We start from the raw sequence: 23,071 nt of genomic DNA on the forward strand, positions 1-23,071 counted from the left end.
CTTGAACTGCCGGGCAAACGCTGCTGGGACCAGCACCTCCAGGGCCATGTACATTTCTCATTTAAAGGATAATTAACCTTTTGGGCAAAAGCCAGGGGCCGTGCTGCTCACAGCGGCTGCGGCCGGGAAAACTGTGGAAACCTTGGCTGCCACATCGAAACAGGGTGTGCTGGAGCTGTGCAGCCACGGGGCTGGTGATTTAAATCCCATTTTACTGTATACCAGCCTCTCTGTCTGCACAAACTCAAGAAATATTTTATCTGTCCTTCTAGCGCACCTGTTTACAGCATGTGTACACTTCCAGGGCATTGGAAAAGATCATGTCATTCAGCCTCTCTGTCTTTTAGAGGCTGGAAAAGCCTCCACTGCATTTCTCCTTCGGGTTGGCCTGGGGCACAGAGTGTGGTCTCCAACAGCTGTTACCTGGAGAAAGTATTTAAACAGCCCTGAGAGCCAGTGGGGTTTTCAGCCGGGGTAGGAGGTGGGGAGCAGACAGGAAGGGGAACGCTGCGTACAGCCATCGCGCCTGGCCGGTGACCACAGCCTGGACCTCACCACAAACGGCACAGAGCCCCAGCACCATCTCCGGTTTCTCAGCCTGGTGCTCAGCTCTGGTGCCATTGCCACAACAAGCCCACCCAGCTCATTAAGGTACTGATGGGCACACAGGAAGAAGACAAAAAGAAAAGAGAAAAACACAGAGGAAGGCATTTGCAGAGCGCTACAAAATAAGACATTGACACCCCAGGTCGTGGAGCGTCATCTCCTGTCATTCCTTCGATCATTAGTTCCGACCTATTTAGCTCTGTAGGGCAAAGACAATAAATGAGACAGCCTTTCCCCGGGAACGACAGGGGAAGGAGTGAGGGACTGTAGGTATTTAATGGGCAGTATTTGTGCCAGCAGGCAGCTGCCATCGCTGCACTTTCCCAAGGCACAAGCTAAGTTGCTTTTGCCGGTGCAGCACGTCCGTGCAGGGAGGAGCTGAATTACCAAGTGACAAGTCTACTGGAGAAGCCCCCACGGGCACCCAGAACCACCAGCATCACCCAGGGAAACGTACAGGGTGCGCTATGGGATGCAGCTCTGTTGGCACCATGTCCCTGCTCCGTAACCCTGTGTTCAGCCCCTCCAGCTCAGCTCCCAAGGCATCAGGCACTGTCTCAGCTTTACCTTCAAGACAGACAGGTCCCCTTTCATCTCACTTTGACAGATTTTAGCGGCTTCCAGGGTGCTGTAGTGAGCTGTGTCCTGCAGGAGGATGAGGAGGAGAAAGGGGAGCAGAAGGAACATCAGTTGGATGTGATGGCACAGACATAGCAAAATCATCCCCCACCTCGAGGTGTTTCACAGCTGAGGGAAGGTGCATTTTGCAGTTTCGGACCTCGTTGTCAGCTTGCACAGTTTGGCAAATAAACCACGTTTAACATTCTGTAAGTGAGATGGGTTAATGGAAGCAAGAGAGGAGCTGAAGGTTGTCAGGTCACAACTTTGACAAAATGAAAGTGCATTAGGCAATAATTAGAGGAGGAGTTCTAAAAATATTCAGAGGTCCATTAAAGGCAAGAGGCATGCACGGCTGCTGCTCAGCCCCAGCCCAGGACCATCTTCATGGCGTCTGCTCAAGTCAAGAGTTGCAACTACACCAAAACAGCCTGGCAGCAGCTCAGCTCCCCAAAAGAAGGCTGCAGGATGAGGCCTTGGCATGTGGCTCCTTAATGCCACATTTCTTATTGAGCAACTCCTAATGTATTTTGGTAGACCTCTGACCCTCCTGCCCTCCTCCAGGACCTCAGTGCCTTTGCTCCAGGTTGGCTCCCAGGCTTGTGAGACCACAGCTGTCCAAGCTCAGCTGCAGGAGGGCTACCAGCGCCAGCTCCCCCTCACTGCATCTCCTCCCTGCACCCACCAGCAACATGAGGTCTAGCCATGGCTTTGCAATGGCTTTGGCAGCAAGAGAAGAGAACAGGCTTGAAAGCGATGGGAATGGAGATACCTACCCCTCATGCTCATGACGTCCCACTCAGCAAAAATAATTGAGGTGGTGGTGTGGCTTAAGCAGCAGGCAGCTAAACACCACACAGCCATTCACTCCCTCTCTCCCCACCAGTGGACTGGAGGAGAGAATTAGGAAGGGGTAAAAAAAAAAAAAGTAAAAATCATGAGTTGAATTAAAGAGTTTAGTAGGATAGAAAAGGAAGGAAAAATAATAATAATAATGATAAAAAAATATACAAAACAAGTGATAACACAATGCCATTGCTCAGCGCTCGCTGACTGATGCCCAGCCAGTTCCCAGCGGTGGTCCCACCCCTCCAGCACACTCCCCCCAGTTTATATACTGAGCATGACATCATATGGTACGGAATATCCCTTTGGCCACTTTGGGTCAGCTGTCCTGGCTGACTCCCTGCCAGCTTCCAGTAGGACAAGCGTGCAGGCAGGCAGGTGCCTCCTGGCCTGGGAGAGGTTCTTTGCAGCCTCTGCAAACCTGGGAAGCCTCACAGTTGCCCCACAAAACTTCTCAGGCATTCAGAGAAGACGTTTAGTCAGAAAGAAAACAAAAGTAGAAATGACAGGTTCCCCACCGTTGCTTGTCAGTCTGAATGAAGCAGCACGGGGTCAGGATATGGGCCGAGGAGTGCCCTGAGCCCAGGCTGGGGGCTGCGCTGGGGATGGATACTGGCAGGAAACTTGACTGAGCACCAGAGAAACCTTTCTGACAAAAACATCATGCTGACGATAAACTTCTGCAAAAACATTCCTCTTTTACAGACCAACTCAGGTAAAACCACTTTTTGCTCAGAAACACGTGACGAGCTATACTGACAACAACGCTGTGACATCCATGTGGCACGTATCATCACATCAGGGGAATAATATCATCATCTACACTTTGTGGATGACAAGTACAACACGCTAACAGCACCTCATTACAACAAATTTCTATCAAGACCCTGATGAGCAGAGCTCTGCCTGGCTTTATCTCTGCTTGTGGGTGCATCAGGTCTTACAAGACATCGGCATTGCCCACAGCATCCCTGGGCTGTCTCCTGTGCCCTCCCTATGACCAGGTGCATGGAAAGATTGAGTTAATTCAGAACTTAATTGCAGTGAGAGTACAAAAACCTCATAATTATCTCTTGAAGTGGCTTCATGTAGCACGTGTGACGTCTCCTCGTACATTGATTCCTCTCCAACGCATCTCTGACACCCTCTGCATTGAGGGACTGGGTCCAGCTCAGCATCCATAGGTAATCTCCCACCACTTCTGCTGGCTGGAGCATCTCGCAGGGGTCTGCACACCCACGTTTGTAGGGAGACACTGATTTATTTGCTTCAAATTGGAAGACAAGGCTCTAGTCTTCCTCACTTTGATGTGACTAGAAGGCATCAGCCCTTCCATGAAGGTTTGCCATCAGAAGCTTTCAGTGAGATGCTTTTCTTTCCAGGCAGGTTGTGCCAAAGGCTTTTGCAGGCTGCAGCGATGCAGGATTTCTTGTGGGAAAGTGCCATCCCGTGGCTGAGTGTGAAACCCTGACTGCACCGAGCCGGGCAAAGCCTCCTCAGACAACCAGAGCAGAACTAGTGAACACAGATTTAAGCACAGCCATGCTGCAATAAGGCCAGTTGCCCACCTCCCATCCCCACGGTGTTTCAGCAGCAAATCTGCACTATAACACACTCTTGCATCTTCCTTATTTTCTGGCTTCCTTGGAGTTTTACTGGATGCTTCATATTTGTTATCTCTTCGTTATTCTTTGGGGCACAACTTTAGTTGTTTTTCACTGTTAACGGGGCCTGGCTAAATCCCAGAGCTTGGAAGCTGGAGAAAACAACAGAAACAAACCAAACCTAGTCAGCACCGTGCCAGACAGAGGGTTTCAGGGGTTTCCATCTCTGACCAGAGCTGCTGAGGACAGACTCCTTGCTGTGCCGTGGGTGGCAGTGCCTGGCCTCGGGGCTCTGCTGCAAGGGAGGGATGGGGAAGGCTTCTGGTGCACCTGCCCAGGTACACAAAGCTGGACACTCGGGCACGTTTTTGCCTTCCCAATTCAAGCCAGTTTAGAAACTCCTCTTCCCCTCAGGAAATACATCGTCTTCAGAAAAGGCAGACTGTCATTGCCTTGAATCACTAAACTTTAGACATCAGCACATGAAAAATATCTCTTGTAAGACACAACATCTTGTGATGGTTTGATGTGGGGGGGGAGGTTCTGGTGGCAGGAGCAGGCCACCAGATCGGAGTCCCATCCCCCTCGGGGTTTTGAGCCAATCGGTGCCTCTGCGAATTGCCCTATTCAAGCTGGGACAAAGGACCTGGAAAGGTGTGCCTTTGCCCAGGAGCGCGAAGAGAGGGGAGGAGGGCACTGCCCCCACTCCCAGCGCCCGGCCAGGGGCTGCCTGCGCTGGGCCGGTGCCACCCGCTAAGGATGGTGGCGGTGGAGCTGCTTGGGGAACTCGGGGAGCGCCCTGCTCCCGGGGTGCCCACCAGGACGAGTTCACCCAGAGAGGACTGAGATCTGAGAGAAACGGCCACACTGACACCAGGTCAGTGAAGATGGAGAGGGAGGAGGTGTGCCGGAGCTGAGTTTCCCCTGCAGCTGGTGGTGAGCTGGCAGGCGGCCCCCCTGCAGCCATGGCAGTCTTGGTGGAGCAGAGACCCACTCGCAGCCTGTGGAGAACCCACGTCGGAGAAGAGATGCCTGAGCCTGAGGACAGTTGTGAAGCATGGGACGCACGACAAGGCAGAGAGACATTTAGAGTCTATATGACGACCCATGCCGGAGTGAGTGGCAACAACACCCTAAGAATCCGAGACTGTGGTAAAGCCCGCAACAGAGCAATCCAATGGGGAAGGATTGCATCCTGCGGGTAGGACTCACGCTGGAGAAGTTTGTGGATTTTCCTCGTGAGTAGGGGATCCACTAGAGCAAGGGAAAATGGTGTAAGGACTCCTTCTCCTTTCAGAAAGGAGCGGCAGTAACAACATGGAATGAACTGACCTGCACTCCCCCATTCCCTGCCCCCTGTGCCGCTGTGGGGGGAGGAGGTAGAGCCGGGAAGAAAAGGCAAGGGGGGTGGAGAGGTGTTGTTTTAAGATCTGGCCTTGTTTTCTTTTTATCCTTTCAAGTAACTGGTTTTGCCTGTCTTTATTATTTTAAGTAGCTGTTAATAAATAGTTTTGCTTTAAGAAAGCTGAGTCTGTTTTGCCCAGGACCATGGTTGGTGGGTGCTCCCTCTGTTCTTGTCTCGACCCTCAGCTCTTTTATTATATTTTTCTCCTCTCTACTTCACTGGGGAAGGAGTGAGAGAGCAGCTGTGTGGAGTTTAGTTGCCGATCAGCCTAAACCACGACACACCTCTATGCTGCTGGGGGGTATTGAGCCCATGTCTACAGGATTTCCATCTAAGAGTTGGTCAGGAGGATGTCATATTCTAATCTGACCTCTATGTTTATTTAAACCTCGAACCTACCTCCGCTTGGAACAATTCAACCAGCAAAACGCACTAAACCATCCCAAAAACAACCAGCACAGACCCTTTGCCAAGGGTTTGGCAAAGTCTTCATCAGAGGCTGGCAGGACTTGCTAAAACACAGAATTTCCAGATGTACTTTACAGGAAAGAGAGACCACATCCAGCGTATGTGATCCAAAGAGGGTGGAGGTTTGCTGGGAGGGTGCAGCAGGAGCAGAGTCCAGCTGTGCAAGCAGAAGGAGGTCTATGTGGGGCTCTGCAGCTCAGGAAGCAGGGTTGAGGCCAGGGTACCAGCAGCAGGCACAGGGAGAGGTGGAGAGCTGCTCCCACCATCCGTGTGTTTCATTCCTTGACAGAGGAGCAACTGCAGCGGTGAATGGAGTAGCTGTGGGTTGTTACTGCTTCTGCACGCCCCAGTTTTTAGGTGCTGCCCCACAGGGGAATTTGGGTCCTTGAGGACCTGCCCAGGTTCATCCATCCCCACCAGCAGTGCCAGGCTGAGGTCACTGAAGGCAGCAAGGGGAGCAGGGAGGTGCCTGCCCAGCAAGCTGGGGAAGGGCAGAAGGAACAGCCAGTCTCCCAGTTCAGCAGTGAAAAGGGATTAATCACTCCACTCAAAACCAAGGGAGACACAATCCTGGGCGCTGAATCATGAGGTGACCAGGGACAAAACTTATCACAGACCTTAGTGGTCAGGGCATCTACCCGGGCAGGAGAGATGCATTTAAGCTCTTCCTCCAGTTAGTGTCCATTCATAAAAATTGGAACAACTTCAACAAGATGTTAAAAAAGATTAGTCCTGGATGTCCATGAAGCAGGGAATCCCCTGGGCTTTGGAGAAGTGAAAACAGCTTCTTCTGTGCTGGTCTGTCTTTCAAACAATACACCTTGCCTGATCTTTCTTGTATTCACAAAAAGAAGGAAAAAAAAACACTAACCCCACACACAACACCACAACTTGATTTTTTTCTTTTCCCAACTGTATCAGTGTTACATGTTCTATATCAAGCACTACATCTTCAGTTCCCATAAACTCATTATTGTTGCATTCTCTGGGTATCTCTACAGCATTGAGTTCACTTGAAAACCCCGCAAGTTTGGGAAAAAACTGCAGCCACTCTCCACATTACTGTGAAGATAGAGCAGAGCGGCTTTCCAAACCACTATGGTAAAACAGAAATCCCAGGAAACACCTTGAACCTTCGCCCAAAACATTATTCACAGATCTCCCTCTCTTCTGGCTTCAGGAAAGATGCAGAAAGACGTTTGCCAGTTGAACTAGCACCACTTGTGAGAGACATTTATGAGTAATGCACACTACAATTAACAGAAAATTCATACAATCTATATAATACAGGAAAAAACAGCTGGGGTAGGGAGAGCAAAATTCCAGAAATTGCCGTCTATCTGCTGGTACGGGGATTCATAACTGAGCAGTACGGCCAAACACATCGGGCATCACTTCTTGTGCAAGTGAGGCACGTGCACAGCCAGCGCTGCTCAGGCCCTGCCTTCCCAGTGGGGATCGAGTTTTCCATAAGAATTCTAACAGATTACAGAGACACCTGCAATATCCACGTAGCACAGAGCGGCCCAGCTCCTGTTGAAAACATGAGGGCTTATACTAAAGCAGGGAGAGTGACTGGCACTTGGAGCTTTTGTTCAGTAGTTAAATCGGAAATGAAATCTGGGCTACAGAATTGCTACCCTACAGCATTTGCTACTTCGGGGGGGTCATAAACTGAGTGATGCTAACAACTGACATATTTCTTTTAATTTTACTGCCACGAAAGTTTTGAAAAAAAAATCTTGTCTTGCCAAACGACCGACCAGATTCCCAGGCTGGAAGCTGGAACAGTCCTGCCCCACCGGCCACAGCACGCTCAGCTCAGTGCGCCCAGCAGTTGCATGTGGTCAGATGGCAAGTGATAACTCACTCGTCCCAACAATACCGTAGTGTTTGGTCACAAGAGTTTTCCCAAAATGAAGAGAGGAGTCTAAACTGACGTGGCAGCGACCTTCGATTTAGTCTAAGTTCAGCTGCATGAACAGGTTGGATATTAGGAAAAAATTTTTTACTATGAGAGTGGTAGAACACTGGAACAGGTTGCCCAGAGAGGTGGTGGATGCTCCATCCCTGGAGACGTTCAAGGCCAGGTTGGACAAGGCCCTGAGCAACCTGATCTAGTTGGAGATATCCCTGTTTGTTGCAGGGGGGTTGGACTAGATGACCTTTGAAGGTCCCTTCCAGCCCTAACCATTCTATGATTCTATGATTCTAACACACAAGCTTTTAACCACACAGAGCCAACTAAACCTGGAGTCCTGCTTTGTCTAGCGGAATAAATCAAACTCCTGGAGACCAGTCGGTGAGTTTTCAGTGCCCCTTACAATTCTCCGTGCTTCTGCACTGCACAGCACTGCTCCAGGTCAGCTGGCAGTCACCAGGACAATAAAAGCACGAGCCACCTTCATGCTGCTCTGTACCATCAGTCCCGTTAAATCCTCCATTACACAACAAGCACAGCATCCTGGCGGTATGTTTGATGATTTGGAAGAAACACCAATGTGGGGTTTTCGCCACTGCACATTTCTACACGTGCATTTTGGACACTTCCTCCAGGGTCAGCTCAGTCGCCCACCACATCCCATGGCCACAGCCCTGCCCCGCTGCACCAGTTGAGCGCTGCCAGGCCAAGGGAGTTACAGCTGCACGCTGCATCCATCCCCAGACAGGTTACCCACGTGTGCTTTATCAAAACAGGGAGAGATTAGGGAAAGGATTTGGTGTATTCTTGGGATGTTAATCAACACAACAGGATTTTGAAACCAAGAGGGGGGAAAAAAAAAAGCTAAATTTGTACAGGAGTACAAATTGTAATCACCTTCTTTATGTAATCTCCCCAGTAGCAAGTCTTAGGAGACAAAAAAAAGATCATTTAATTCTAACCTTTTTTTCTTTAAAAAACAAAAACAAATGAACCACCTGCCTTTGTGACTAACCTTTTGGATGCTTTACACCCAACTCAGCACGGAACAACAACGGGAGGTACAAGTGTAAGGAGAGCAGAGGGTTTTTCTGAAGTTGCCTTTTATTCACACCGTACAGTGTCTGTTTTACACGATCCCCGGGATGTCTTACTCACAGGCTGCTCAGCCCCTCCACCACCTCACCAGCAGCAGCTCAGATTCGGACCCAGAGTTACTGATGCAGAACGTGGATGTGGATCATTCCAAGATTTATTCCCAGCGTACAAGACCGTAATTGAGTATTATATCTGCTGTGTTTAAGTATTGATGACTCTCTGTTCAGTCCAAGTCATTCATGGGAGCTGCTCATAGATTTTTAGTTTCCCAACACACCAGAAACCACCCATGGCTGTACTTCTCTGAAAGCAACCTGATCTTGTGGAATGTGTCCCTGCCCACCGCAGGGGGGTTGGAAATAGATGGTCTTTAACGTCCCTCCCAACCCAAACCATTCTGATTCTAAATGACCTCTACGGTATTAAAAAAAATTAAAATAAAAAAAACCTCCACAAAACATCCAGAAAACCCCACATTGTAAAAAACTTCCAATTCTTTAATTCTATGAGAAACTTAACATCACTTTAAATTACAGCTACAAGCAAACAAGTGCTGTGTAAGGGTACAGGTACTTTCCCCTCCTTTCTCTTCCATACAAATGACTAATAGAAGTTTAGAAAAACTTTCTTGGAGCCATGGGAAGATGAACACACACTGGAACAAACAAGTATAATGGAAGACTAAGCTCCTGCATCTCTGAATGTGTAATTAATGTGCAGGTAGCTAGATAGAATTGTACATGTCTCGTCCAAGCAAGCCAGGGAACATACAGGCTGCTCAGCAGCACTTGGGATACATGTGCTACCTCCTCTTCTGAGAGCTGAGACCCATCAGCAACAGTGAGACAAAGTTGAGACAACACATCTTCTCCTTGGAGCATGAGATTTCTAGTTCCCTACCCAGGATCAGGAGTTTGGTGCAGGAGGTGCCTAAAATCACACCCCCCTGGGCTGCTTCAGCTATTTTTATTCAATTTTAGCAGCAGGCATCCCTCAGCCTAGGAGAAAACCTCCTGCCCTTAACACCTGAACATATATTAACAATGAAAACCCTGGCAGTACCTGTGCTTCCCCTCATGGCTACAGCTGAAATGCAAACCCATGCACTCGGCAGCAACTCCTGCTCTCAGCCTGGCAGTTTTCACACTCAAATGTCAACTCTTTCTTCCATCAAAGAGCTCATGTAGGAGCTGGCTTGTTTCCTTGACGTATAGGCTACTTGCTAAACTAGTTATGATTGTGTCAGATACAGAGGCCAGCTCTAGAGAGCTCCCCACCGCTTGGAAGAGCCTGTTTCTGCAAAGTATCAACCTAGCAGACCTGCCTGAAGCAGCAAGTCTCTTGGACACTGTTCTTTCCTGGTGCAGTTGTTTTTTTCCTATTCCCATCTCCTCTCTCCTGCAAGAGCCCAGCTGCTAAAACACAGGACTTGAGACCCACCTGTCTCTCGTTACCCACCATAGCCAAAACCAGCCAAATTCCAAACATTTGGATGTTACCATGCCCTAATCCAGAGAGCTGTTTGCAGAGCAGAACCACCCAGCACCCAAGCCCAGGGCATCTCTACAACTTGCAGCCTGTAAAGGATCTGTACAAAATGAGATTTGCTTTAAAGACAGTCCCACTTGCAGCACCTCTCACAGCCTCCCCAAATTGTCCGTTACCACTCACTCAGCTCCTGCACCCCAGCTCCCATCCCTCAAGCTCCTTCCATATTAACTGAGTTCTACTGGTGCCTTTTCACTGACTGCCCCAGCTCCTCCAAGATGCAGCAGCGGAGGCCTGAACACAACAGTGAAACAAAGTGGGAGAAAACATGTCCCACCCAGGTTCCAAAAGACCCAAAAGCCAGCGCTGTAACTACCTCTAGGACTAGCTGCAGGACAACTTTCAGCTCCTACACACCAGGCCCGTCCTTCAGCTATCTCCATACCCATATATTTTGTGCATCTTTGCACATAATCCCAGAGATACACACATAGCTCTGCGTGACAGGAACCGGCACTCACTCTTTTTAATTTCCTCACCATGCTACATATCGATGTATGAGAAATTTTTTAGTTTTTCAAGTGAATTTTTAAGACTCTACTTCTTTCTAGAAGGGAGAAAACCCCACAACCTTGCCTTATCTTCAGGCCCTTGCAGTGTATCAGGAAATCCAGTCACTAGAGTATGATACAGTTGTAGAACCAGAGGACTGTTGGAAAAGCACAGCTTAAATTAACTTCTTTATTTTACACGTATTTATCTATTGGTCTTTCTTACCACACGAATCAGTCAGTAGTTGTGACTTGAAAAGTCACTATCTTAACTCTCAAAAATTGTATCATTGATAGGGAGAAGCTAATAATATAGTTTTGTGACACAATTGTAACACTTTGTTTGCACCAAGGTTCTATTTGATTCCAGCACATGAAGTTTTATAATGCTTACTGTAAAAATACTTTCCCATTTTTAACCTCATTTTGGAGTTTCATTGATCATGCTTTGAAGCAGCTAGAAGCTCTGGCAATTGATAAGCTTCTCTGAAAAAAAAAAAATCTGAGCAATCTTTACAATTCAGGAGAAACCAAGAGATCTCCCTCTTGTGGTCTTTTATGTAAACAACCTTAGTTACATTTGTCAGTTCTGAATTGTCTAAGGAAGAGTTTTCTTTCTTCAAATATTAACAGAAATTGTAAGTAATTCCAGTAATTCCATTCAATATATGAACCGTTCTTCCTAGAAAGAATGAGAAAGAGATTGTTTTCACTTTATTTTTATCTACATGGTATTTTCTTGCAGAAAAACCACAGAGATTTAAAACGCGGTGCTGTCTCCTGTATACCACCACTTGAAAGAAAGTGGGGAGAAAAGTTACAGAACAAAGTAGATGAACAAACCTAACAACGGAGGAGATGTTAGGTTTATATAGATAAGTGCTATCTAGATGAACATATAAACTGCAGTTCTAAAATGCTCACACTTCAATTTACACAATGCACATAATGATCTCTACCTTACAGACCAATCTTACTCTTCAAAAACCACAGCGGATATGTAGGAACCCATGCTCACAACTTCCCATGGAATGAGATTAAAAGTCTGACACAAACATAAAAAGAAATTTTGTGCCTTTATTGGAATGGTGTTAGGCTTTAAATACACCAATTTCGATAACCTGATTATTTGGTTTTAATTAGAAATGACACTACAGAACTGCAATACTGGTCCAACAGTCTTGTCTTTACTTCTTTTTTTTTTTTCTTTTTTCCTTTAAAGCAAGAGATAGTATGAAAATGCACCAAGTAATCAGAAAGCACTAGCAGGCATCGGTTAATCCAAGATACTAGCTTCTTAGTTCCAAAAGCACTCGCATTGTATGGAACCCAGGATTTAGACTGGTCATGATTTGCAAGAACTATCTGCACGAGTCATGACTTTTTCTTTTTTTTTTTAAATTTACTTTCAAGTTGGTCACTGGTAGGTTTTTTTCCTCAAATATTACAGGTTTTTTTAATTCATATTTTTCCTCAAAGTATAAAAAAGTATGAAATATAAACAAGCTCCTGCATTGCACCCATGAAAGGGTACAACGGAAGCATTAGAGAGCTGACTATCTACACACCGTCAAATCCCATCAAATCTTGGATAATTCATTAATATACAAAATATCAGGGCACAGAAAGAACTAAAATCCACTTTTTTTTGTTTTGTCACGCACAGGTTCAAATAATCAATCTAAAGAGAAAACGTGATCATTTTGGCTTTCCACTACATCCGCATGTTGAGACACTTATTAAAATAATCCTGCTTAATTGCGTTTGGTCTTTTTCTTATTGTCAAGTCATGTTTGTTATCTTAATACCAGCCATCAGACAAACAAGTAATCAGAAAGACTCCTGCTCCTCCTCCCCACTCCCTGTCCCTGACCCCTCCAAGGTCAGCTTTAAGACATGACTCCAAACACAGGGTTGTGACGACAGATGCTAGGACCAATCTCTTCATAATCTTTTTTGGTATGGCATACTTGGTAGAATTCAGGCTGTAAAGGGAAGGACAAAAAAAAAAAAAATCTGTCAATGGTACACAGACCTTATTTCAACAACATTAACATTTACATAGCAAATGGAAAAAACCAAATACGGGTTTCAGAAATCCTGAAATAAACATTACATCACACACAGCTAAACACCAATGCAAACGATGTATTTTACCACGAAACTACAGTGCACTATTTAACAACTCAAAGCTGTAATTCAGCTCTCATTTGCTCTTTCAAAACTTCAAAGTCTAATGCAAAAATTTCAAAGGAGGAGGGGAGGGTATATTTGCTACTTGAGACCTTTCAAAAATGCCCCAAGTGCATTTATTAGAAAGTGAAGGAGACAAGGGAACTCCAGAGGCGTAGCCAGAATGACCCAAACATGCTCAGCTTTGCAGCTAACTTACTGTGGAAGCCAGCATTGATCCTCCAAACCAAACAGCGTATCTCTGCATATGGTGTGTAATGACTTGTACGTCAATGGGCTTAGGCTATAAAATGAAAAAAAGGAAAAGAGAAATATATTAGAAGTCACTTTTGCTGGTAAAAAATAGATCTTTTTTAAAAGGAGTGTCTATTCCAAGCTTACTTTCACAAATCAGTATTTTCTTAAATGCTGGGTATGTAAATTTACAATTATAGCATCAGATTTTCTCTTGTACAACCCAGGCTAAGAAATAGCTCTTGCTTATAAATCACCAGTTACCGACTTATCAGACATTAAGAGATACTTGCGTTCACACCAATTTCCTCCCAAGAGCACCAATACAGTGTTCCTCTCCAATTATCCACATTCTATTTTCCACTGAACTTCTTGAGGGATTGTTTATTTATGCAGTTGTAAGAACCCATCCATGCTACTTACCCCTTTCAAAACAAACACTTAAAAAATTAATTTTCTAAGTTTCATGTCATTATTTTAACAAAGTATCAGTTGCAGACTGATTGAAAGTTTATCCGGGACTAACACAGTCAGATTCATGCTTTTCAAAACTGCACCACTCATTCCAGTTAGCCCCTTTCCCTCTATATCCACACAAACCTTCATTCCTCATACTTGTGCTTATCAAAAATGACAGTGTACATAACAGTTTCAGAAAGAAGTAATTTGTTTGTTCCGGTACAACTGTCAAAATATGAACAATCTGAAACAGTATCCAAAAATCATTTGTAATAGATTAGCAAAATTCAAGCCAGTGACTACTTGTAATGCCTAGCACTCTGAAGAAGGAAGAATCGCATCAGATTTCCTTACTCATATCCTGCTTCCTTAATAAGTGGTAAAATCCAATAAGGAGAACTGAGAACAAACTAGGTTACTTGAACCAGAAGACTGTATGTAATTGCAGAGTTGTCTACAGGGCATATTATGAAGCTATAATGCAGGTTTTCGAAACCGATTGAGCTCATCTGGTTAGATTACTACTGAAAAATAAATAAGGAAAATCACTTTAATCTTGCCTTAAAAGGAAAAACCACAAAATACGTTTTATCTCTGCTGATATCTTACGTATGCAAAGTCAACAGAAAAAAAAAATGCAGAAGTTAGATTAGAGGTCAAAAGTAGAAAGAACATAAATTAAGGATCATGCAGTTTAGCGAAAACATGGGGTCATTTCATAGGATCACAGGATAATTTACGTGGGAAGGGGCCTCAGAATGCTTTGAGCTGGAGGCTGAACTAGAGACAGAGTCAGCTGGATAAAACTCCAAGAACTCATAACTGAATCTCAGAAACCTTCCATGGATGGAGGCTGCACAACCTCTCTGGGCAGCCTGTCCCAGTGCCTGATTATCTCCACAGTGAGTAGGTTTTTCCTTTTACCCAAGGTGAATCTCTGTTGTTCCAATTTATATCTGTTGTCTCATGTGCCCATCACTCAGCACTGTTAAGGGCCTGGGTCTACTTTCTCCATCATCTTCCCACACATACTGAGGGGCTGCTATTAGGAACCCCAAAGCCTTCTCTTCTCTACACAAGCCAGTTCCCTCAGCCTTTCTTCACAGGACAAGTGCTCCAGTCCTCCGACTACCCTGGCAGCTCGACAATGAGCTTGCTCCATCTCTTACTATCTTGAAATTCAAAAGACTGAGGATGATGACTTGCAACTAATCAATAAGCACTAAGCACAGAAAAAGCTGAGGAGTGACCAACTGCTTTTAGGTAACAGGTGTAAGCCCCGTCCTTTCATCAGCTGAATAGTAAGAGACAGGCAGCACAAGCGTACGCCAGGGGAAACAGCACTGCTGCTCCCTACGAGAGGATTACATAAACATTTTCCAATATCAGCCTACAACATACCAATCTCTGAAAAGCTCCTATAAGAACTTTAAATGAAAATGAAGATGTTTCAGCAAAGGAGAACATCATTGCAATATGCTATTTTCGCATTTCCCAGGTAACAAGGGAAAGAAAGATGCTTGCTAAATGCATTAGCTGCAAGAACTAACCTTCAGTCTGCCACCACTAAGTTCTTCACTAAGTTTCAGTCGGGCATCAACAGTCCTTTTCAAGTCTCGCTGTAAACGGCGACCGAAGTCCCTGAACATGGTTGAGCCTCCAGAAAGGACAATATTCTGTTTTGAGAAACAAAAATTATTAACCGCCTCAAAAAATGTAAGTCTCCAACTTCACCCAGTTCTTAAATTCTAAATATCTAAACATAGTTTTTAGAACTACGGTTGGCAGGTATGCTTTCACTTTAAGTTTTAAATTATCTAACACTTAAGCGTGACAGAATATGAATTCACAAAGAGGCTGTCACATTAAAATTGGCTGTGCCTTAAAATCCAATTATGTCTTAGCACATCTTGCTTCTTTCACTCAGATTTGTTTCCCTTATTTCTTTTTCTTTAAAATAAGAGTTTCAGTAAGGAAATACCACATTCTGAAAAAGTGTAAGTGAACAACATAAAGCCTTCAGCATACCGGACTCACTTCTAGAAAAATGGTTAATTTTGGTTTTGGTTGTTTGTGGTGTTTTTTTTAATAGAATTTCAAATACGTATTTCAATATAAAGCACAATCCTTTTAAAACAAGTATTAAAGAAATTCATTATAGCTACTGACCTTATACAGAGGACGTCTAACATCAATGGGACAATTCTGAATAACTTCATCTACTACTTCTGAGATTGGTTGCGTAAAGTCAGGATTAGCAAACTACAGTCAAGAATAAAAACAGATGAGTCAGCGTGTAGGACTACATACTGCAAAGGAAAGAGAGTAAAGAGAAAGAACCATCCTCTTATGCCAGAGATAACACAACTATTTCCATTATTAGTTTGCATGACATGTTAGCTATTTTGCTGCCCTTTATGAAAGGTTTGAAAGAATTGTAAACCTAAAGGATCTATTTTGCCAGCTAGTCTCTTAGATAGTTTTTATTAACCGTAACAGGTCAAAGAATGCATGCCCTTCCCAAATGCCGAGCACCAGAGCAAAAGAGCATAACATGAAAAAAGCTGCAACAGAAGAATGTAAAGAGGGATTCGAAGGATAAAAAAAAAAAAAAAAAAAAAGAAGCCTTTATTGTCTTTCAATTTTTCACAACACTGGAAGAGAGACTGAGGGTATAAAGGCAAGAAGACAGAATATTTAGAAACTTGACTTTTCACCAGACACGTAAGAAAACAGAGCACGGTGTGATGAGACCTGGAAATTCTATTAAAAATTGCGAGAAGACAATATAGGTTTAGTAATCCATTTACTTTAAAAATTTCAAATACAGTGTTTTGTTTAGATATAACCTGAATTTGTACAAAGATTACTAGCAATAAGAGTCAAAAACATGTTGACTTACAGCAATAGCTGGTATCTCTTTGCAAATAAGGAGAAACAGAAGTTGGGATAACCACTTCTTTAAAAGTTTGCAAATACTATTTATATGCTATCATCTAAAACGCACCTAAAACAAAAAGTGTAGACAATTCAAATCAACTTACCTCAGGATGGAAGAAAATTTCTGGCCCCAGGAATCTCTCATAGCCAACATCAATGGTAAATTCTTTCTTTGAGATAGCGTTAATTCCAGTATACTGTTTAATCCACTTTGTACCATCTGTGTCATACTTGTTAAATTCTTTTACTAAGTCAGGGCAAACATAACTAAAGCGTTCCTGAAAATTGAACACGTAGAGTTAGAATTCTTCTATCTTCTTAAGTATAGCAGAAAAGATGGTATGAACTTTAGAAAACTGTGGTAATTTAAACCTTTAAGAATAAGTTTTAAATTGGCAGATACAGAATAGGCCCCAAAAAACGGCTGAACTGACATTTACTGTACACAGTTAGATAATGGCTCTGCTACTACAAATCATTTCTGTGCAGCACTGAAAGCAGCAGATCTTGCTGGGCTAAATTACTTTTCTTCTATTTTTCCTCTAAACTTCTACGATGGTGAGAAATGAGTTCTGAAGTATACTGAAGAATTGCCATAGAAACAAGGTTTAAGTGTACTTTAAGCTGAATGTCTTTCAGAATAGCTTTGTACTACAAAAAAGAACATATCAACATTCAGAAAGAATAAAAGAATAATTACAGCTCTTTACATTGCACATCCCAAGAACATTTCCTACTGAATATTACAATAATAATAATAAGGGAGGGGAGGAGAAAGGGAAGACTCCAAGTGAAGCGTGAAATTCTAGGCCAAATTGAGTATAACCCAGCTGTATACTGTAAGTATAAGGTATTTGGTGTTATTATATTATTTAAACATTTTTGTATTATACAGAAACAGAACACCATTAGTTGGAAGGACAATGATTTTAAGAGATTACTGTATTTTAAAAGTAGATATCAAGCTCTGATCTAAAATAACCTTAACGTCTGCAGTGTTCACATTACCTTCACTGCTTTAGCTGTTTCCAAGGATTGTTCAGGAGGAATTCCTACTTCTCGCTCCCTCAGCAACTGCTGAATGAAGTATGTTATATCTCGCCCAGCAATTGGAATGTGTTTGATACAGCTGCCAATCACGTATCCTTCAGCCTGTAAATAAAATTAATTGGGAGAAAGACATTGGTAAGAACTCATTTCAACAAAGCTCAGGAGGAAGAGGGAAAGACATGGAGTCTAAATTCCTGTTCCCTACCTGTGGGAGTGAGAGTGAAGCCCTTTAAGGCTGGTTCATTCAATTACCAGAAATCCCAATCTTCAGTAGCCTTATTTTACTTGTTAAAGTGTTTCACTTTGCATTGGTTCATAATTCTTACAAAGTCAGGAGGAACAGAAAGGTCACTAGTACATAAGGCAGACAAATAGCTATACTCACTATTCCTTGGCCTTTATTTTCTCTTCAAAATGAGGTTACTCTTACCAAAAAGGTCAAGGAACCTTGTATCGTGAAATATTATTTTAGAATAAATGATGTGGCTCTGCAGTCACAGCCACTGATGTAAGACGTTACAATCCACATGAACCAAAATTAATTTTCTGAAAGCAGGGAGAAAATGTATCATTTCAGCACATTAATTGAGACGGCTTAGAACATCAGACCGGTCCATACTCATCCATCAGTCTACCCTTGTAAGTCACGCTTGTCCTGGCAGCCAACATTGGGGCATTAAAAATATCTGATCTAAACACAGAAATCAAAAGTGTTCAAGACCAGCCTTCAACCTCACCCGATCTGCTACATCCAAACAGATGAATCCAGGTATCACACTAGCACTAAACGTTTAAAATTTCCTCCATACGCCTTACATTCAAACAAAATGTTCTAACATAGAAAAATAATAGAGTCATAAACAACGTACTATTATTGTTAGCTTCACTACAGAGCTGTTTGTTGATTCCTTTTTATCTATTTTATTATAAAAGTGGTATACTATTGGCATCAATTTGTTCAACATATTCAAAATTTCCAGAAATCAAGAAATTGTACAAAGGAGCTTAATGCTTCAAGTGATATAGAATACCTACTCTTACTGCAGTTAAAAACACAAAACCCACAAATCAGGAAAAGTTCAACTGTTTTAAACAGCAATTTGAACTACTCAGAACAATTAAAAATGTTTACCTATAAAAGGTTCAAAACATCAATTGTTTCCTACATCTTATTAAAAATATGCCATCTTGGACGAACAGTCTGAACAAAGATTTAGCCACCAAGATTAGTAAGAAATTGCTACATCACAGGGTACGTTTGATCACCATCAATGCTACTACTTGGTATAACAAATAATTTTTTAAAATTGAGGTTACTGTGGCATGATAAAGCTTTGTATACATTTTAGTTTCAAGAATTGAAATCTAACTCATTTTGAAAAGAAAAAAATGCATCTGGTGTCTAGACACGCATTTAACTTCCCCAGGAAAGATGGGGAGAGCCACTGGAAATAAATACTACTATTAATTGTTCCAGTTATAAAATTTCAAATAGGCAGCTTTGTGAAAGGAAATACATACCTACAGCAAAACCAATACTTTGACAGTCAAGAAACTGCAGCTGTAAGTGTTAGTTATTTAATAAAACATCATATGATCATATCGGTTTTTGCTTTTAGCAATTTCATGTATCAGAACAGATATTCAACATAAATTAACCTTGGGGGTTGGGTTTGGTTTTTTTTCCAAGTCAGGTAAGAGCTTTTTTCTTTTTGCTTGTATCGCTGATGCATGATAGCATACTATTAAACACTGGTCAACAGATGCATAAAATTGTAAGCAAAACTACACCTATCCTCAAATATTTTGTATTATTTCTATTTCATATGTGAATTGATTGAGTTAAACAAAAAAAGTTTCCAAACTTTTTGGACTGACTATTGTAAAGAGCCTATTCACTCTTACCAAGAAAACAAACTGGAAATATGATAAAGCAACCAAATTTCATTTATCACTTCGCATGGCCTTGGCAAATCACCTTTTTAAGATAAGCCACTGAAAAGACAATATGCCCTGACAAACTCAGGGTGCAGAAAAGTTCTCCAAGAGTTTCTGCACTACAAAATAAACAAAAAAAACACACGCACAACCCTGGAAATTATCCAGTGTTTCTCAAGATTCCTAGCTATACTTCAGTCTCTGTAAAAGTAAACATCAGAGAAGTTACAGGACAAACCGTTCTCCAGTTAAATGGTTTCCATAGTTTTGATGTATACTTACAACAGGGATAACATGAGTGACACCATCACCACTGTCTATAACTGTGCCAGTCAGTGTTCGTTCTCCTACTTGTCTTGACGTCCAAGATGCAGCTAAGGCAAGGACAGCCTTGTGAAAGAACACACACAAAACCCAAACCTCAATAAAAGCACATCTTCCACCACCCCTCCCCACAACACCCAGACTGACTCTCACAGCCATTTACAGTATGGAAACTGATTCAGTGACACTACACACGTGTACACAACAGCTTACAAAAAAGAGGCTGTACAAACGTAGTTTTTTACTCCTGCCTGATGCTTTTTTAGCCATGTTCAAACATCTTTTTTATACTTCATATTGAGAGGGATTCAACTCTTGGTCTAATACCATTGTTATGATGTGGTGCATTGGGTTTGTTTTCTTTTTTTTTTAATTTATTTATGATGCAACAGATGTTATACTCTACTGTTTAGAGGTGGTCTTCTATAACAGGTAACAGAGGAATAGCACCTAGCCAGCAGACGACAGAATCAACGCATATCAAACATTTAGTGGTGAAACTGCTAGCCAAAGTCCATAAAAGTATTTCAAACACCACTCATACAATTTTCATAGTGAAATTAGTTTTAGCTCAAGGAGAAATACTGCAGCTTTAACTTTCAACAGCCCTGTCCTTACCTGAACAGCTATATATAGCCCTGGAACATTGAAAGACTCGAACATGATTTCAGCAGTATATTCTCTATTTTCTGGAGTATTTAATGGAGGCTCAGTCTGTGAGACAAAAAAAAAATAGTAGTTTTACTTATGTTTGAAGCAAACACTTGACTTTCAAAATTTAGGATCTGGTGGTTCATGTTTTGGTTTTGGGTTTTTTTTTAAGGATGAGTCATTCAACAATAGCATGTAAAAATAGCAATGTTCAAAGGGTGCTTTTAAAGGCAAATGGTGCAATTAAGAAAATATAGAGACTCTCTGACGATAACAGAATTTATGCAAACTGCATTGCAAAAACATGATGATTTGAGTGAAAACAAAAACAGTGTGCAATAAAAATGTTATAGTAATTACTGCTTAAGAATTCACATTGATGGCCCCCTTTGTGGGTTGATTAGCTCACTACAACTGTTGATTTCACTGAAACAATCAAGTACTATCAACCTAAAAACGTCCAAGGATGCAGTTTAGCACATTTAAAGAATGAGTTATTTAAAAAAATCTCAGTGATTCATTAAAGAAAAAAGCTGTTTTTCTTCAGAACTAAATCACTATAAAACAAGTTGATATGATCAGCTGTAGATATGTACTCGGCTTCGAGAAGTTCGCAACAACAATGTGCTATAATAGCATGCTATAATTTTCATTAAAATGCCAAATATACTTAATATTAAGTCTCTCCTCTGAAAGACCATTTGGATAGTGCTACAGAATATTTGAAGGAGAAAAAAAAAACACACCAAAAAAACCCCACACTCTTCCACTGTATCAACTATGTATTAGCAGGGCAAAAAGAGGAGGGACTCTTGACAAAGGTGAGAGGACAAGGGGTCATGGAGCAGAGTGCAAATGAAATCCTAAGTAGGTATCTGCAGCAAAAAAGGTAACATGAGGGTGGTCAAATATGGGAAAAGAGGCCCACAGTTGTCATGGCATCTTGATATTCCAAGCTTGGCTGGACACAGCCTTGAGCAACAGGATCTAAATAGACTTGCTTCGAGAGGATGGTTGCATTAGATGTTTTTTAACAAGTATGGCAAACACCTCTAATTCCAAACTTCCTCTACAAATATCACACTAAAACAAATTGCCTATTTCAATGGCCTTAAGTAAAATACCAAGGAATAGCAGATGCTTCAGCATAACATTGACCTTTATTCAGATATAATCTGTCCAAATACGATAATCAATTCTTCTGATTTCACAAAAGAAAGAAAATTCCACTGCCTAGACACACCATCCAGGTGGCAGCATTGTAAAAACAAAATAATTGCAATTATGTCAAGCCAAAACACAGGTACTTTTTTGTCTCAAAAACATAGACATGATTTTTGAATTCAAGGGTAAGTAATAGAAAAAAAAGGGATGGACCAGATGCAATATGGAGGGAAATGAGAAAATAACAGAAAAGGTCTGCAGTTCAGACATTCTGGTATCTTTAGAAAATTAAAGAACCTGGATGTGATAAGTCAGATCAGGAAAGTTTCAGGTAATTTATGTTTACTTTAGATTTCAGGATAAGTATATTCGTATTTAAGAATTATTACATAAATTCTTACTACAGATTTTTACTAGTCATATGCAATTTCATAAGTAGGACATAATTTTACCTACCAAAAGAAAATAATGGTCCTCAGGTTCTGCCCTTAGATACTTAAAGATTACTTGCTCCATAAACCTCTCCATCAAGTCCCAGTCTTCAACTATACCATGGCGGATGGGCCACTGTTGCACAAGACATAATTGGAAACAAAAGAGAAAGAAAAAAAACAAAACAGCGTTTTCAATTGCAGTAAAAGCATATGATCGACATACGCAAGAAACCTTGCATTAGGCATTCCTTATCTCCATCTGAGACCTATTTGAAATTCCGATTAGAACCTTGAATCGTGGAGACAATGCATTGATCTTTTCTCAGTAGAGCAGAATAGTGGCACTAGGATAAAGTAAAGGTTCCCCCTAGCCCAGCATCCTGACTGACACTGCTAATGGAAGATGTCAAGGAACATGAAAGAATGTGATATTTCTGCTTAATTCTTTCCCAGCCTCCCTTCACTTCAAAAGAAATATATATTCACATACTTTTTTGAAAATTCCCACGGGCTCTTGAAGGTCGACAAAACTAATACCAAACCTTATTTTCCATTAAAACAGAGTTAACAAGATTAAAGTTAACCAAAAAGCTGTTTGCTTTTCTTACGCAAACAGTGTAAGAAGTTGTTTGCTGCACAGCAGATGTTTTCTACAAAGAGCATTGGAAAATTATTTTAAACATTTCTCTTAATACCTTGGTTGCATAAGTTGGTTTTTCTATTGCTTCATCCCCAATAAAGAAGTCTAGATCGTCCACACCTTTCAAAACTCTCCTTTGTGCTTGATCGACCACTTTTGCTGATTCTTTGATAGCAATACCTTTAACAGAGAACACAAACAATATTGTAGATTATATATCCTGCACAAAAAAAGGAGAACACAGACACTCAAGAACAGGAACTCACTGTAATTGTATTCATCCTTTGTTTCAGGCATAAGCACAGAAAAGCTAAATAAAACCACAGATAATCTGAATTCTAGTCATAGGTAAACATAATCAGGATTTATGAAGTAACATAACACAGATCTAAATACAGATTTAGATGTTAGACAGTCAACATGCAATCAGGGAGATAAA

At 42.0% G+C, this 23,071-nt stretch overlaps 1 protein-coding gene across 1 annotated transcript in view; it reads right to left on the reverse strand.

Annotated features, from left to right (window-relative positions):
- Positions 1-11,662: 11,662 nt before the first annotated feature.
- Positions 11,663-23,071, reverse strand: part of ACTR3 (actin related protein 3) — a 31,857-nt gene continuing 20,448 nt past the window's right edge. The window contains exons 3-12 of the mRNA XM_086615548.1: positions 22,688-22,812; positions 22,015-22,125; positions 20,362-20,457; positions 19,702-19,809; positions 17,440-17,583; positions 16,536-16,709; positions 15,661-15,753; positions 15,042-15,167; positions 12,998-13,081; positions 11,663-12,590 (exon numbers count right to left, since the gene is read on the reverse strand). Coding sequence (XP_086471674.1) covers positions 12,495-12,590; positions 12,998-13,081; positions 15,042-15,167; positions 15,661-15,753; positions 16,536-16,709; positions 17,440-17,583; positions 19,702-19,809; positions 20,362-20,457; positions 22,015-22,125; positions 22,688-22,812 — 1,157 coding nt within the window. The 3' untranslated portion in view covers positions 11,663-12,494. The remainder of the gene's footprint in view (positions 12,591-12,997; positions 13,082-15,041; positions 15,168-15,660; positions 15,754-16,535; positions 16,710-17,439; positions 17,584-19,701; positions 19,810-20,361; positions 20,458-22,014; positions 22,126-22,687; positions 22,813-23,071) is intronic.

The sequence above is a fragment of the Tauraco erythrolophus genome, chromosome 8 (genome assembly GCF_009769465.1).
Source record: "Tauraco erythrolophus isolate bTauEry1 chromosome 8, bTauEry1.pri, whole genome shotgun sequence".
NCBI lineage: Eukaryota > Metazoa > Chordata > Aves > Musophagiformes > Musophagidae > Tauraco > Tauraco erythrolophus.